The sequence below is a fragment of the Penicillium manginii genome (genome assembly GCF_028828005.1).
Source record: "Penicillium manginii strain IBT 31320 chromosome Unknown utg000005l:1.0-5665137.0:1.0-5668048.0, whole genome shotgun sequence".
NCBI classification, from domain to species: Eukaryota; Fungi; Ascomycota; class Eurotiomycetes; order Eurotiales; family Aspergillaceae; genus Penicillium; species Penicillium manginii.
In genome coordinates, this window is record NW_026643106.1 from 4,338,759 (window position 1) to 4,352,614 (window position 13,856).

The 13,856-nt window shown below is 48.1% G+C and overlaps 4 protein-coding genes across 4 annotated transcripts; 2 read left to right on the plus strand and 2 right to left on the minus strand.

The window, feature by feature from the left end:
* Positions 1–1,503: 1,503 nt before the first annotated feature.
* On the minus strand, positions 1,504–1,926 carry N7533_007943 (hAT family dimerization domain-containing protein; the record flags this gene model as incomplete). Its single annotated transcript, XM_057104593.1, has 1 exon — positions 1,504–1,926. One exon carries the CDS (start codon positions 1,924–1,926, stop codon positions 1,504–1,506), a length of 423 nt encoding a protein of 140 aa, XP_056959550.1.
* A 3,015-nt stretch (positions 1,927–4,941) lies between these two features.
* Positions 4,942–5,538, minus strand: N7533_007944 (uncharacterized protein; the record flags this gene model as incomplete). Its single annotated transcript, XM_057104594.1, has 1 exon — positions 4,942–5,538. The coding sequence occupies one exon, from the start codon at positions 5,536–5,538 to the stop codon at positions 4,942–4,944; it is 597 nt and encodes a 198-aa protein (XP_056959551.1).
* Positions 5,539–9,211: 3,673 nt separating this feature from the next.
* On the plus strand, positions 9,212–10,020 carry rasB (Ras small monomeric GTPase RasB; the record flags this gene model as incomplete). The annotated part of the gene is made up of 2 exons (XM_057104595.1): positions 9,212–9,289; positions 9,409–10,020. 2 exons carry the CDS (start codon positions 9,212–9,214, stop codon positions 10,018–10,020), a joined length of 690 nt encoding a protein of 229 aa, XP_056959552.1.
* Positions 10,021–11,313: 1,293 nt separating this feature from the next.
* Positions 11,314–13,636, plus strand: N7533_007946 (putative acyl-CoA synthetase; the record flags this gene model as incomplete). Its single annotated transcript, XM_057104596.1, has 4 exons — positions 11,314–11,710; positions 11,806–12,201; positions 12,252–13,142; positions 13,200–13,636. 4 exons carry the CDS (start codon positions 11,314–11,316, stop codon positions 13,634–13,636), a joined length of 2,121 nt encoding a protein of 706 aa, XP_056959553.1.
* Positions 13,637–13,856: the final 220 nt, after the last annotated feature.

Here is a 13,856-nt window from a genome sequence, read left to right on the forward strand (position 1 = left end):
AATTGCAATGAACACCGTGACCACGATGCTTCCAAAGACGCGATCCTCCCTGGCAAGAGAACATTTCTAATCAGAGCGCTGGAGATTAGTCTCAGCTAACAGTCCCAGTTGTTCTATCTAGAAGGTCAACTTATTACTGCGAAAAACACAAAACAGCTGGATCCCTGCCGTATTTATGTGCACTGCCTAGAGCTTGAGAGCGGTTCATTCCGTCATAACATTCCATCTTCAGTAAAAGCAGTCCTCGTCAAACAACAGAAAGATGGATGGGAAGACGAATTCTGGCTGGAAAAAGAAGTCTATGAACGATTAAACGAGATTCAAGGGATAATGATTCTACGACTTTCTGGCCAAGGTACATTTCATGGAATTCCGTGTCTTATCCTTTCTGATATAGCGGGAATCACTCTGCATGATCTGGCACATAACAGAACCGAGTTCCAAGAGATAACATTCCAGCTTTTGGAAAATAGGCTCACGGAATCCCTCAGAAATTTATATGAGTAGGGCGCTGAAAATTGGGATCAGAAATTGGATAAATTTTTGTTCTGCGACTACAACGATAACAAAGTGATGATTGTTGACCTCGAGGAAGTATCTTTCCCAGATCAAATTGGAGACTGGGAAACCAACGTCACCCTGGGCGGCGTGGGTGGTTTGATAGACGACATCAAAGGCATTCGAGATCAAAATTATAAACCATCTCCCGTCAGATTTTAGATAGATAAACAGATCTTAGAATAGGGATTTGGTGGAAAAGCCTAGAGCAACAAGCTTTTATAAAGTGTACGTAAGAGGTAGAACGAAGTAACATGAATAGCGTTTGGTAGACTTTTGTGGGGTCGCTACATTGATCTGTCTACCAACATGGAAACGTGAGCTTTTTTTTTTCTCGTCAAGTTGGGAGAATAACCAGGTATAGCTTGCATTTGAGAGACATACCTCTTGAGCTATAACTACTAGGCGCCGTAGTCAAGGCAGAGGGAATGGTGAAGTAGAGCAACGCTCAAAGAACAGAGCGGTTGTGAAACTACCACCACATCAAGTGTTATTTGCTACGCCCATCAAAAAGTAGAACCAGACAAACAAAAACAAAACATACAACAGATATTGTATGTCGGTGGTTACCTAGCGCCCACGATCTTGTCCTAGGCAGCTTGCCGCCCTGGCGGTTGCCCCTTCAGCCCGTGTAAGGACTCAGATGCTTTGAAAGTTAGCAGTAGTATTTAGGGCTGTTGACGATATTGCCGATATACCGATATTGACGATACGATATCGACAGGCGATACGATATCGGCTGCTTTTGAATTTGCCGATGCCGATTGCCGGTACGATATCGGTAGGCTTCAAACTTGACGATATCGCCACTCACGATATCGTGATATCGTATCGGCATCGGCACAATTCTCTTTTAGAATCATCTAAAGAGCGAACGCAATTTTATTTGACAGTTTATGAATGCAGAACCGGAATATTAATTTAACCAACCTCCACCCCTGGCCGCTACCACTTATACCCATCGCGAATCAACATCAGCATTCTAATGGTATCCCCTTTCAAAGAATATCTCCGGATGCCTAGCACATCCCTCGCTATACTAAACACTCTCTCAACAGCAACTTCAGAGGCTGGAATCGCTAGATAGTCCCTGGCTGCTGCTGCCATCCGCGGATACTCGCCCTTGTGCATCTTCCACCAATTGCAGAGCCAGTTCTGGCCAGTAGTATCTGCGACGCTGATCAGAGGGGTGTCAAAGTACTTATCAATATCTGAGAGCGGTGGGTCTCGTGCCTGCAACTTCTTCAGCATTCTAGACTCCACATCACTATGCTGCAAGGAAGACAATCTTGATACAGCGGCATCATACTCCGGTTTACTAGCTGTGTAGACCTGATATAGATTGGTGCGGATCGTCTCCAGAATCATTGTCCCGGCATTGCTATCTTAAAGTTCCCGTAAGACCATTTCACCTTTGACTCGGGGATCCAAGACAAGGGCAGTGTAATAGGTATCACAGTCATCCATAATAGAATAGTACTTTTTGTATTTCTTCATTCCTTCTTTCACTGCAGCTATGATATCTCAATCCAGTGTTGTGAAGTCACCATTGCCCTCCGTCACGTCATCAAGCAATTCGTGTAGCTCATAGTAGATCGGAACTGCAAGGCTGATTTGTGGATTGCGTTTCGAAATGAACAAAGTAAGCTCATTAAACTTGTGGAGTACTTTGTAGATCTGTTCCAGCCGTGACCAATCTTGGAGAGTGAAAGGTAGGAGCTCCTCCTGAAGGCTCAGGAACTTGTTGACTTATTGTCTTGACTTTAAGCCATCATCGATCATGCGAAATGTCGAGTTCCATCGTGTCATAACATCGTATACAACAAATTTGTCGGGAAGATTATTGAGTCTACAAATCTCCTTCCATTTCTGTCGGCACTGAGGACTTCTGTTAATCCAAAGAGCGAGGACTCGTAATCTCCCTATTGCTGAGTGATCTGTAATCAAATTACTAGTCCGCAAACAGTCACAGGCAACTTACGCTTGTTCCATCGTCCCCGACCCCAATTTACGGAGTATATCTTTCACAATCAGATTGAGGACATGAGCCAGGCAGCGGATATAGCTGTCAAGACCTCGATCGAGTGGTGCTGGCATAGTGTCTTCCACCCTAGGTCGGTCAGAAAGAGAGAAGTATAACTCAGATGCCATAGACTCATTATTACTGGCGTTGTCGCCTGTAATAGAAATAAGCTTATCCTCGAGACTCAACTCAATAAGCATATTTTCCACTGCAATCGCCAGATTTTCGCCACTATAAATACCTTAGAGCTCAGTGAACTCGAGTAATCTCTCGCAGTACTCAAATTCACCAGTCAGCCAATAACCAATTATCCCTAAAATAGGAAGATTATTCTGGCTTGTCCAGATGTCCAGTAATAAGGCAATGGTTTTGCAAGTCAAAGCCAGCTCACTTTTCAGGTTGGTACACTATATGACAAACTCTTGCATGATTCAATCCCGCAAGGTGTGGCGAGAAGTGAATGGAGGCTCAATCCCAGGAATATCTCGGAACATCTGCTAAAACTCTGGAGACTCAACAGTAGTGAAGGCTTTTATATCAGTCACAATCCAGCGAATGGCATTCATTTCCAAGACCTCTTGATGAGTAAGACTCTGTTTACCACCCATAAAAATCCGAATGTCAGGTCCTTTCTTCCCTGGCGGTATAGTGGAGGTCGGGCAATAAATGCCATGCTTTGCCAAGTACATCTTCATATTGCTGGTTGTGTTTTGCCTTTAGGAATCCGACGTATGCCAGTCACAGCGTATTCCCGTTTTTTTATCTACATGGATACAGCAAATCTTTCGGTCGACCAGCCGTCTTTTGTTGGTCCTCTTGATAACCTATGGACAATCAACAGCTGTAGTCTCGAAGTACCCCCAGATCCACTCTGTAGCCGGCGCTGGTCGTTTGCACCATTAAGAGGATATGTGGCTTGTGATTGAAGTACCAGCATCTGTTGGGCTCTCTTGCGATACTAGCACTTGTGACACAGACTCAGAAGGTAGGAGCTCACAATCTGGTATGTTGGAGAGGATTGCCACATCTTTTTAACAGGTTGGGAGAGTACGTGGGAGATTGCTCGGTGGCTCGCTTGATTCGCTTGATTGGTCAATTTGATCCTCAGGCAAAGACTCTTCATCGCTCTCATCATTCAGAACTCGGTAGTTGAGGCGTTTCTGCCGCGTACGCATTTTGTGTTGGATACACCAGCCCACTGGCGCAGTGCGGATGAATACGACTTGCTGATCGCAGCTCGCTGTTGATATGGGCCCAGTGGTTCAGTAGAACCAGGGTTGAAGAGTCATGTATAGAGCTGGTTAGTGTCTGGAAGAGCAGGTCACTGTCAACCAAGAAGAGGTCGGGGTACGCGTCCCAGTCTTTCAGACGCGTCGCGTCTAAATAGAGGTGAACCATAAAATAGGATTGAACCCTTATGACCTCTGGATAATCTGCCATATAGCATAATGGAAGAAGCAAAGCGTAGCCATAGAATAGAACAGGTAATATGATGGTATGCTGGGACGGAGAAGCCTATAACATAGATATATATATGTATATGTATGCGCAGAGGAATGGAAGCAACTTACAAAGGATTAGATATATACTTTGCAGATACAGAGTTAGTTGATATGACGGCAGAGCAACGTAAAATATATAAATATCCAGCCACATAGCACGGCAACAACACGACGTAGGACTACATAACGGGAGCGAATTGCCCTAATTAACGAGTATCTAAGCTAACATTCTCTTTATAGCAAAGTCTTCTATATCTAGGACCAGGAAATATTCTCTTATTGTCCAATTACCGGTGGCGATATATCGCCGACGATAATATAATTTGCCGATATCGTATCGACAATTTCTTAAACTGTCGATCGCGATTGCCGATACGATATCGGCAGACTTCGAAGTTGACGATGCCGATTGACGATATGGGAAAACAGTGCCGATATCGTATCGTTAACAGCTCTAGTAGTATTGAACAAAGGTATTAAGCTGAGAGAGAGAGAAGAAGAAGGAGAGAAGCTCCCATCGTAACTATCTACATGAGCGGCTGCCTGTGTCACGTGCTCAGGCACGTGCTAAGGCACCGAGAGAGCTTCGATCATCACATAGTCTCCCCTTTTAAAAGGCCTAGGCCCCAGGCCTTAGGTTCGCAATTGATCATGCCGGTGTCACCGGCGTATCGTCATCGTCGTGATCCACCTTAAATTCGTCATTCTTCACAGTGTCCAGCCATATCGAAAGCCTCATGGGAGGCCCAGGTGTTATGGAACACAGCAACACCCCTTAGATTACGGGAACTACAATGTGTAATTCTCATGAAAGCCAATTTTGCATCCGAGTGTACAGTGACTGATACGAGGCATTAATCAACCACAAAAAACACCTTCGAAGCCCGGATAGTCATCGATCATGTCGTATAGCTGCCTCATTTCATCACCATCCCCCATATTCTGCCAAAGAAACCACAGCGTCTGTGTCCAACATTTCATCCACCCGGGGAAGGTGTCCAACGAATCCATGATCGGAAATGCTTCAAGAGCCTTCACAAATCGTAATTCATCAGTATCGTTTTCGGCATTCTCCACTGGTGTATCTTTGAGTGTTTGAAGAGATTCGTCGTCAATGATAAGACACACTCGATATTTGTTAAACCTATCACGCATTCCTTGGCTATCGACCCAAGCCTCAAAATGAGCGCGAACTGTCTCAAGAGAAGCCCTATCAAATTGTGCCGGGTCTTCTATGATCATCGACTGGTATTTGGACCAAACATCGGCAGGAATATCATTATTCCTATACCGAGGTTGTTGAGTGACTTCCTTGAAGAATTCATTTTTCAAACACGCCTCAATATATCTGATAGCGTGAGGGAAAGCAGTATCGGATTCAGCGGTGTAGGTGGTGCGATAGATGACGTATCCCCAATCTGGCAAGCTGAAAAGTCTGTTCCGAAGCTCGTCCATATTTGTGTGGGTTGGCTGGGGTGTGTCTGGTTTGTTTGGAGTGTATGTGGTGTCAGGCTCGTTTGTATCGATGTCTGCCCAGGGGTGTGGGGAGAAGAGATGAGCAGATGAAGAAAAATTATGCCCGACGTCTCCTCTCCTTCTCTTCTTCTCTCTCTCAGCTTAATACCTTCGTTCAATACTACTGCTATCTTTCAAAGTATCTGAGTCCTTGCATTATCAAGCTCACACCATTCTTATCCCCCCTGAACACCTAAGGTTGTACAGACGTATGCTTGCTTTGCTTACACGTAGACCTGGCCCGCGGGTATACTGTAACGATCGAAGCCCACGGTGTATGTGACACGTGATTAAGCACGTGACCCAGGCAGCCGCTCATGTAGATAGTTACGATGGGAGCTTCTCTCCTTCTTCTCTTCTCTCTCTCAGCTTAATACCTTCGTTCAATACTACTGCTATCTTTCAAAGTATCTGAGTCCTTGCATTATTGCATTATTAAGCTCACACCATTCTTATTCCCCCTGAACACCTAAGGTTGTACAGACGTATGCATGCTTTGCTTACACGTAGACCTGGCCCGCGGGTATACTGTAACGATTGAAGCCTTCGGTTCCTGAGCACGTGACTAAACACGTGACCCAGGCAGCCGCTCATGTGTAGATAGTTGCGATGGGAGCTTCTCTCCTTCTTCTCTTCTCTCTCTCAGCTTAATACCTTCGTTCAATACTACTGCTAACTTTCAAAGCATCTGAGTCCTTACACCATCGCAACTATCTACATGAGCGACTGTCTGGGTCATGTGTTTAGTCACGTGCTCAGGCACCGAAGGCTTCAATCGTTACAGTCATAGTACTAGTATTAGAAGAATCTTGTTAGGGGTTCAGATTATCTCAGTATGAGCCAGGGTTTTCTGTTACAGATACCTCCTTCCCTGAAGGAAAGAATAGGACATCATCTTCTCCTACATCGTCTTACAGACCGAGTAGACCCTTACAGGAACCTTCAAGTTGGAATAAGTCATAGATAAAGGCTAATTGATATTGTCGGATCTTGGTTAATTTGCCTATGCATGCTTTGGTATACCCTTTTTCTTATATCCCTTTTTCCATACTACTTGTACTCCCTTTTTGCATGCTCTTTTTGCACGCTTAGTGGCAATTACCTAAACCTGCTCGGTAGTAGCCATCAGCTAGTTCATATTATCAAAATTTGGTTATTTTGCCTGCACATGCTTCGTGGCCATTGCCAACGCATACCAAAAATGCAATTGCTTCCACAATTCCGATTGGCCAAACTTGAAGCTGACTGTGGGCGAAGTTGAAACGGGCAACCCTATTTTTATATACCAAGGTTGGTATGTCCAATAATGCCCAGGTGGCTGATGTCTGATTCCAACCTTGGAACTTAGTATGCACTGCAGTGCGTTCAAGTCGATCACGTGCGCTAATCATTGACAATGCAGTCTAATACTTTAGTAGTATGGAGTAGCTCCAGCTAGCTACATAATTGCCCCGGAAATACTCCGTGATAAAGGTTTACCATGGCAACCGGGGAGACGGAATACTATGGGGATTCATATCTACAACCCACTTATGGCAGACGATATCCCACAAGAAAAAGTACTAGTACCGACTTCAACTAAAAATCGAATCTCGATATGATATCACAAATGCAAAGGCTTAGCTGAGTCCAATGTGTCAGACACAAACGAATACGAGCACGGTCATTACTAGCAAGCTGTCCATCCAACCCCCCCAGCCTGGGGGAAATTCAACCGTACCTAGATAACCAGCGAGAAGAAGCTTAGAATATTCAAGTTCCTAAACAGATAACAAGTACCCAACCCCGACACCGTGGCCGCCTCCGTGCTCAAAATGAAGCTCGGTTAGCCCCATCCGCCATCCACAACGGCCCGAGGCAAGGCCGCCCCCCCTGAAAACGGGTCAGGGGGCAAACGACCTTGGGAGCAATGGATGGATGGAACCAGGAGCTACTAGCTAGGCATTAGCTATGGCACCAGCGTCAGGCACAAGCCAGCCCATTGACCAATTCCGTAATAGTCCACCCAGGAGCCAGCGCCGCGGAATGGAGCCGTGCCGATCAAACTAGGCTAGGCAGGCGGATAGATAGGAAGGATGATCTAGAAAGGGCAGGTAGAATAGAAAGGATGCATGATTGCGTTAGATTTGAATTGAAGGAATGGTTCTAGGCCGGACATTGCCTTCCATTTCACTCTCCCTTCGGAAAGCCGTGTCCTGGACCCGTTCGCGAGGGATTGCGTTCTTCCTAGCGAAAGGCAATTTCGTCCAACCAGCGTGCACGGGGTAGATTAAATTCGGGACGGGAAGCCCGGTCCAGTAATTTAAGAGATTGACAGCATCGGGTTTTCCTCGATTGAGTACGGCACGGGCGGGACTGGACTGAATTGGACTGGACTGGACTGGATTGGATTGGATTGGATTGGATTGGGAGTGCCATATGGCGACCCGGTCTTCTTAACGGCCGGGAGGATCCGTTGGTGACGCTTGCCCCTGGCTGTTCATTGGTGAAGGAAGTTGGTCCCAGTTGGTCCCAGTTTGTTTCCCGGTTTGTTTTAGGGTAGATGAAGATGGCCCCTTTCGTCGGGTGTTTCCGCTGGGTCCGGATACATGCCGAAGCAGTTAAGCGAGAGTTAAAGCCGGTGTTGATGTGTATGGATCTTTCCAGGTTGACGGTATGAATGACAATGTCTATGGATATGTTTGAAAAGGGGTTATTTCCCATAAATTCCAAACCCCTAAATACCTACGTAAACCCAAGGGAGTGGAATAGGGAGTTAGTAGCACGTTAGAGCGCCAAGAGGAAATTAGTTGAGACAGCTCCAAGCTCCACTGGGTCCATCGGAAACAATCTAAGGAGTACTTTAATTCAGTTGGAAATAGTAGAGTACGGAGTACTTAGGTAGTATGATATAATATGATGTTCTGCTAGTACTTCAAGTAGTAGTTATAACCTACCCGTAATATCAGTGTGGTCACAGCTATAGCTACAGGTATTCTATAGCTATATACTAAGCTAATACTAGTAGAGGGCACTGGTAGAAATAGTTAATACTAGTATCAGCAGTAGATATGATCAAATACATCATTACTACATAGTTACAGTATATCATCATTCTAATATCTGCCCCTGCGCTACTCCCGCTGACTTGGTTGCTGGAACGCACTGCCCCTTTTTATACCCAAGTACCCAGGTACTCCGTACAGCCCAGACCTCACTAGACCTCATCGACTCGGACTCGAATTCGAGTCCACTTTTCGAGCCCACTTTTAGTCCCATTGTGCCCTGTGCTTCTGCTTGCTGTTTGTGCCCTGTGCTCTCTGCCCTGTACCCTGCTGCTGCTGCTGCTACCCTATGCTGTCTGAGTCTGTGCTGGACTTTTTACCTACTGCTACTAGGTATACTCTATTTCTATTATCTACTTTTATTCCATATCATCTATTACCTAGGTACTAGTATCTATCTCCTACTCTCATACCCTAATTCTGCTGGAGTATTGTGGTTTGTGGGTAGCTCTCCCGCCTTTTTTCTTTTTCGTCTCCCCCGCTTGGAACGTGGCCCCTCGTTGAATTTCCCCTCCCTTCTTGATTCTCTCTCTACTTTACCCCCCCCTTACGAATCAATCACGCCCGCCATGTCGGGGAAAATGACCTTGTACAAGCTGGTGGTCCTGGGTGACGGTGGTGTTGGAAAGACTGCTTTGACCATCCAGGTGTGTTCATCCCCATCCCCCCATCCCAACCTCCCGACCGGGGAGCAATCCCTGACCTTCCCCTCCAACCACACACCCCTACCCTACCCAACCATACGACTTCAAACTGATCATGATAGCTCTGTCTCAATCACTTCGTCGAAACATATGACCCCACCATTGAAGACTCATACCGCAAACAAGTCGTCATCGATCAACAGTCATGCATGCTCGAGGTGCTGGACACAGCGGGACAGGAGGAATACACCGCACTGCGCGACCAGTGGATCCGTGATGGTGAAGGGTTTGTCCTCGTCTACAGCATCACATCGCGTGCTTCCTTCTCTCGCATTACCAAATTCTACAATCAAATCAAGATGGTCAAGGAGTCCGCCAGCTCCGGCTCCCCTTCCGGCCCCAGCTACCTCAACTCCCCCATGCAGGGTTCGGCCGGTCCCCCACTCCCCGTCCCCGTCATGTTAGTCGGCAACAAGAGCGACAAGGCCGTCGAGCGCGCCGTCTCTGCCCAAGAGGGTCAAGCTCTCGCCAAGGAATTAGGTTGTGAATTCGTCGAAGCTTCCGCCAAGAACTGCATCAATGTCGAAAAGGCCTTTTACGATGTCGTTCGCATGCTGCGCCAGCAACGACAACAGGCCCAGGGTGGTCGGTCGCAGGATCGCCGTCAACCGGGATTCACGGGGGGGTCGAGACCGAGACGCGGAAGCCAAGTATACTGGTTTCCGGTCCGATAAACCTCGACATCGCAATCGACTCTGCACCATCCTGTGAATCCGGCCGGGCCCGTCCGGGAGACGTGCATCGGTCTCTTTTCATTTTCCTTTTCCTTTTTTCCTTTTCACCTGTCCTCTTCTGTTTCCTCGTCGATTCGTTTCATCGCTTTTTCTACCCTATTCTCCCTACCCCCTCTGACATGGCTGTTCCTTTCTAATTCTTGTGCTCCCTTTTGGTTGTATGTTTCCAGCTGGTTTATTGGTCTCGGGTGCATCTGGAGGGTGGTTTCTGTCTTTTGGTTACGACCTTCCGTTCGGCGTCGGTGCCTTCTCGCTCTCCTCTTATATCTTCGCTCTCGCTCACGCACTCACCACACGCTCTCTTCCTTTCTCTCCCCCATTCTCAACCTGGGTCCACCCACCTACTCCGCTTGCTGTTGAGTCGAGGGAAACAATGATTACGATATACTCGACCTAGACTGAATTTGGTCCTGTCTTTCACACCTCACTCAACAGCTCGCAGCTAGGACCGGCACGGCCTCGCATTTCATTGGAGCAACTCTGACGCCACAAACACAAAAAAAACTTTCCCCGGCGACGAAGCCAGAAGATCGCAGTCGCGCATTAGCAGGCATTTCGATATGATACCCTACGACTGAGCTTGTTCTATTATATTATTTGGATTGAATTTCTGCCAGCCATATTGCAACGTATATAGACAATACAGATTTCAACTCAATTCATTCCCTAACCCCTGTTTCATGGCCCCGAATCGTATCCTTGGACATTTCCCTAAAATGAGAGGTCCAAAAAGTGAAGTGCGCAGAAGTACCACAATCGCACCTAGTTCAATGTACGAGTCTCAGATTTGAGCAATGTTTCAGCCTCGAAGCGAAACAAGCGGTACCGACGGGGTACAGGCGGCGCCACCGCGTTAATGGCTGGAAATGCAAGTACCTTTAAAGTACCGATGCCCTCTCCTCTCGAGTCCACCAAATGCGGGGAAAGCACAGACACCCTCGGGCCAAATTGCTTTCCCCCGCAATCACACAGGTTTCCTTTCAGCTCCGAGCCCATTATGCCCGGCGCTATGCGCTGTCTACCCCTGCATCAATTTGTCCCTCCTCAGACCCGAACCAATCGTATCGGATCGGATCGACGAACCTCGGGCCATGCTCGCTACATAGCTGGCCCGGGCCGCGCATATCACATCATCACATTACATCAACCTCATCCATTCCCTGGAACTGGGATTGGAATTGAACTCGGACTATCTTTCTCTCACCTCAGTCTGGTGCAGCCACAGCCGTAATCATGCCGCCACCTCCAGCTCCAGCTCCCCACCCACAACAAACAGCACACTCGCACTCCCTTTCCGACCCAGAGACCTTCTGGACCACACACGCGAATCGGCTCCACTGGGCCCAAAACCCAACTTCGGCTCTGACCCGAAGAACGAAGACGCTGCCAAGCGGTGTCCAGCACGAGCATTGGTCCTGGTTTGAGGACGGTAAGATCTCCACAAGCTACAATTGCCTTGATCGGCATGTGGAGAATGGATTGGGCGACCAGGTCGCTATTATCTGGGAGTCTCCCGTGACAAACACCACGGAGGAATATACGTACCGGCGGCTACTGGATGAAGTGGAGGTTTTGGCGGGCGTGCTTAGGGAGGAGGGTGTTAAGAGAGGTGATGTTGTTATTATTTACAGTAAGTCTGCCCTCTGCCCTGCTGTGTGAGACAGACTGGCCGCTATATCCATACCCGCTCAACCCAAGGTCAAACATGTCTAACCTCAGCTACAGTGCCAATGATCCCCGCCGCTCTAATCGCTGCACTGGCAATAACCCGCCTCGGCGCAATACACGCCGCCGTCTTCGGCGGCTTCGCAGCCGCGTCCCTAGCGCAACGAATTGATGCAGCGCGTCCCAAAGCAATCATGACCGCCTCGTGCGGAATTGAAGGGTCCAAGGATCCAATCTCGTACCGGCCGCTCGTGGAGGGTGCCGTATCTGCTGCCACGTTCAAACCTAGCAAAGTGATCGTCTGGCAGCGGGACCAGCTGCGGTGGAATAATCCGGATAAACTTGGTGGGCAGCGGAACTGGCAGCGTCTTGTCAAGAGTGCACGTATGCGCGGGGTAAAGGCAGGTCCTGTACCTATCAAAAGCACGGATGCGCTTTATATAATTTATACCAGCGGTAAGTCCTCACAGAGTAGCAGGTCTAATCATCGAAACTAACAACCCCAGGAACAACCGGTCTACCAAAAGGCGTCGTCCGCGAAGCAGGCGGCCACGCCGTCGGCCTAGACCTCTCCATCCGCTCGCTATTCAACATCCAAGGACCGGGCGACGTGATGTTCTGCGCCTCGGATATCGGCTGGGTCGTCGGGCACTCATATATCCTGTACGCACCACTACTAGTCGGCGCAACGACAGTCCTATTCGAGGGTAAACCGATTGGAACCCCCGACGCAGGAACCTTCTGGCGTATCGTCGAGAAACATCAAGTCAACACGCTCTTCACAGCACCAACGGCCATGCGCGCCATTCGCAAAGATGATCCCAACGATACATTCTTCAAACAGGTCGGTCAACGGGGCGGTCTTAAATCACTGCGTGGCCTGTTTCTAGCCGGTGAACGCTCCGAGCCGAGTATCGTTTCCGCGTACCAGGGACTTCTGTCGAAATATGCGGCCGCGGGTGCGCAGGTCGTTGATAATTGGTGGTCTTCGGAGAGTGGCTCGCCTATTACGGGTCTTGCACTGGATGCCGGTGCGGCTCTTGTCACGCCTACACCCACAACCCCAGAGACCAAAGCAAAGGCCCTACCAACGCGACCCGGCTCGGCAGGTCTTCCCATGCCAGGCTTCGACGTCCGAATCGTCGACGACAGCGGACAGGAAGTCAAGCCGGGAACAATGGGCAACATCGTCATGAAAGCGCCCCTCGCTCCGACAGCCTTTACAACCCTTTTCCAGGACGAGGAGCGCTTTTATAAGGGGTATTTGAAGAGATTCGATCAGGCGGGTAATTGGGTTGATACAGGCGATGCGGGGCTAATCGACGAGGACGGCTACGTGCATATTATGTCGAGGTCGGATGATATAATTAACGTTGCGGCGCACCGGTTTAGTACTGGTTCGTTAATGTCTATTCCTCCTGCTGGAAGGAAAAGTCACGCTAATAAAGAAACAGGAACGATCGAACAAGCAATTCTCTCCCACCCCTCTATAAGCGAAGCAAGCGTCGTCGGAATACCAGATCCGATTAAAGGGCATCTCCCCTTTGCATTCATCCACCTCCGTGACAGCGGCGAAGATCTCCCCGCAAAGGCTCCGGCGAAACTCTTCAGCGAAGTAAATGCCCTAGTTAGGACTCAGATTGGGGCTATTGCGTCGCTGGGCGGGATGATTCAGGGGCGGGGCATGATTCCGAAGACTAGGAGTGGGAAGACGTTGAGGCGGGTGTTGAGGGAACTTGTTGAGCGGGGTGTGAGGGGTGATTTTGAGGGGAGTGTTAGTGTGCCGCCGACTGTTGAGGATTTGGATGTTGTTGACGTGGCGAGGGGGAGGGTTAGGGAGTATTTCCAGACTCGGGTTGGGGATGGAGGTAGGGCTAAGGCTAAGCTTTAGGTATATCTATTGGAGATTTTGGTAGTTTGGTTACTTTGGCTTTTAGAAACTCACCTGGAAAGTATGGAGTATTCTTCAATTTGGGAGGAATTCAGATTAATCATACCAGACCGATGTTTGAAAGTAGAGATATTTCCATATATTTGCAATGTCAGTTTCTCTAGACTACTATGAAATCATACGATATATTAGAGATATTAAAAGATTATGAATATTTGAT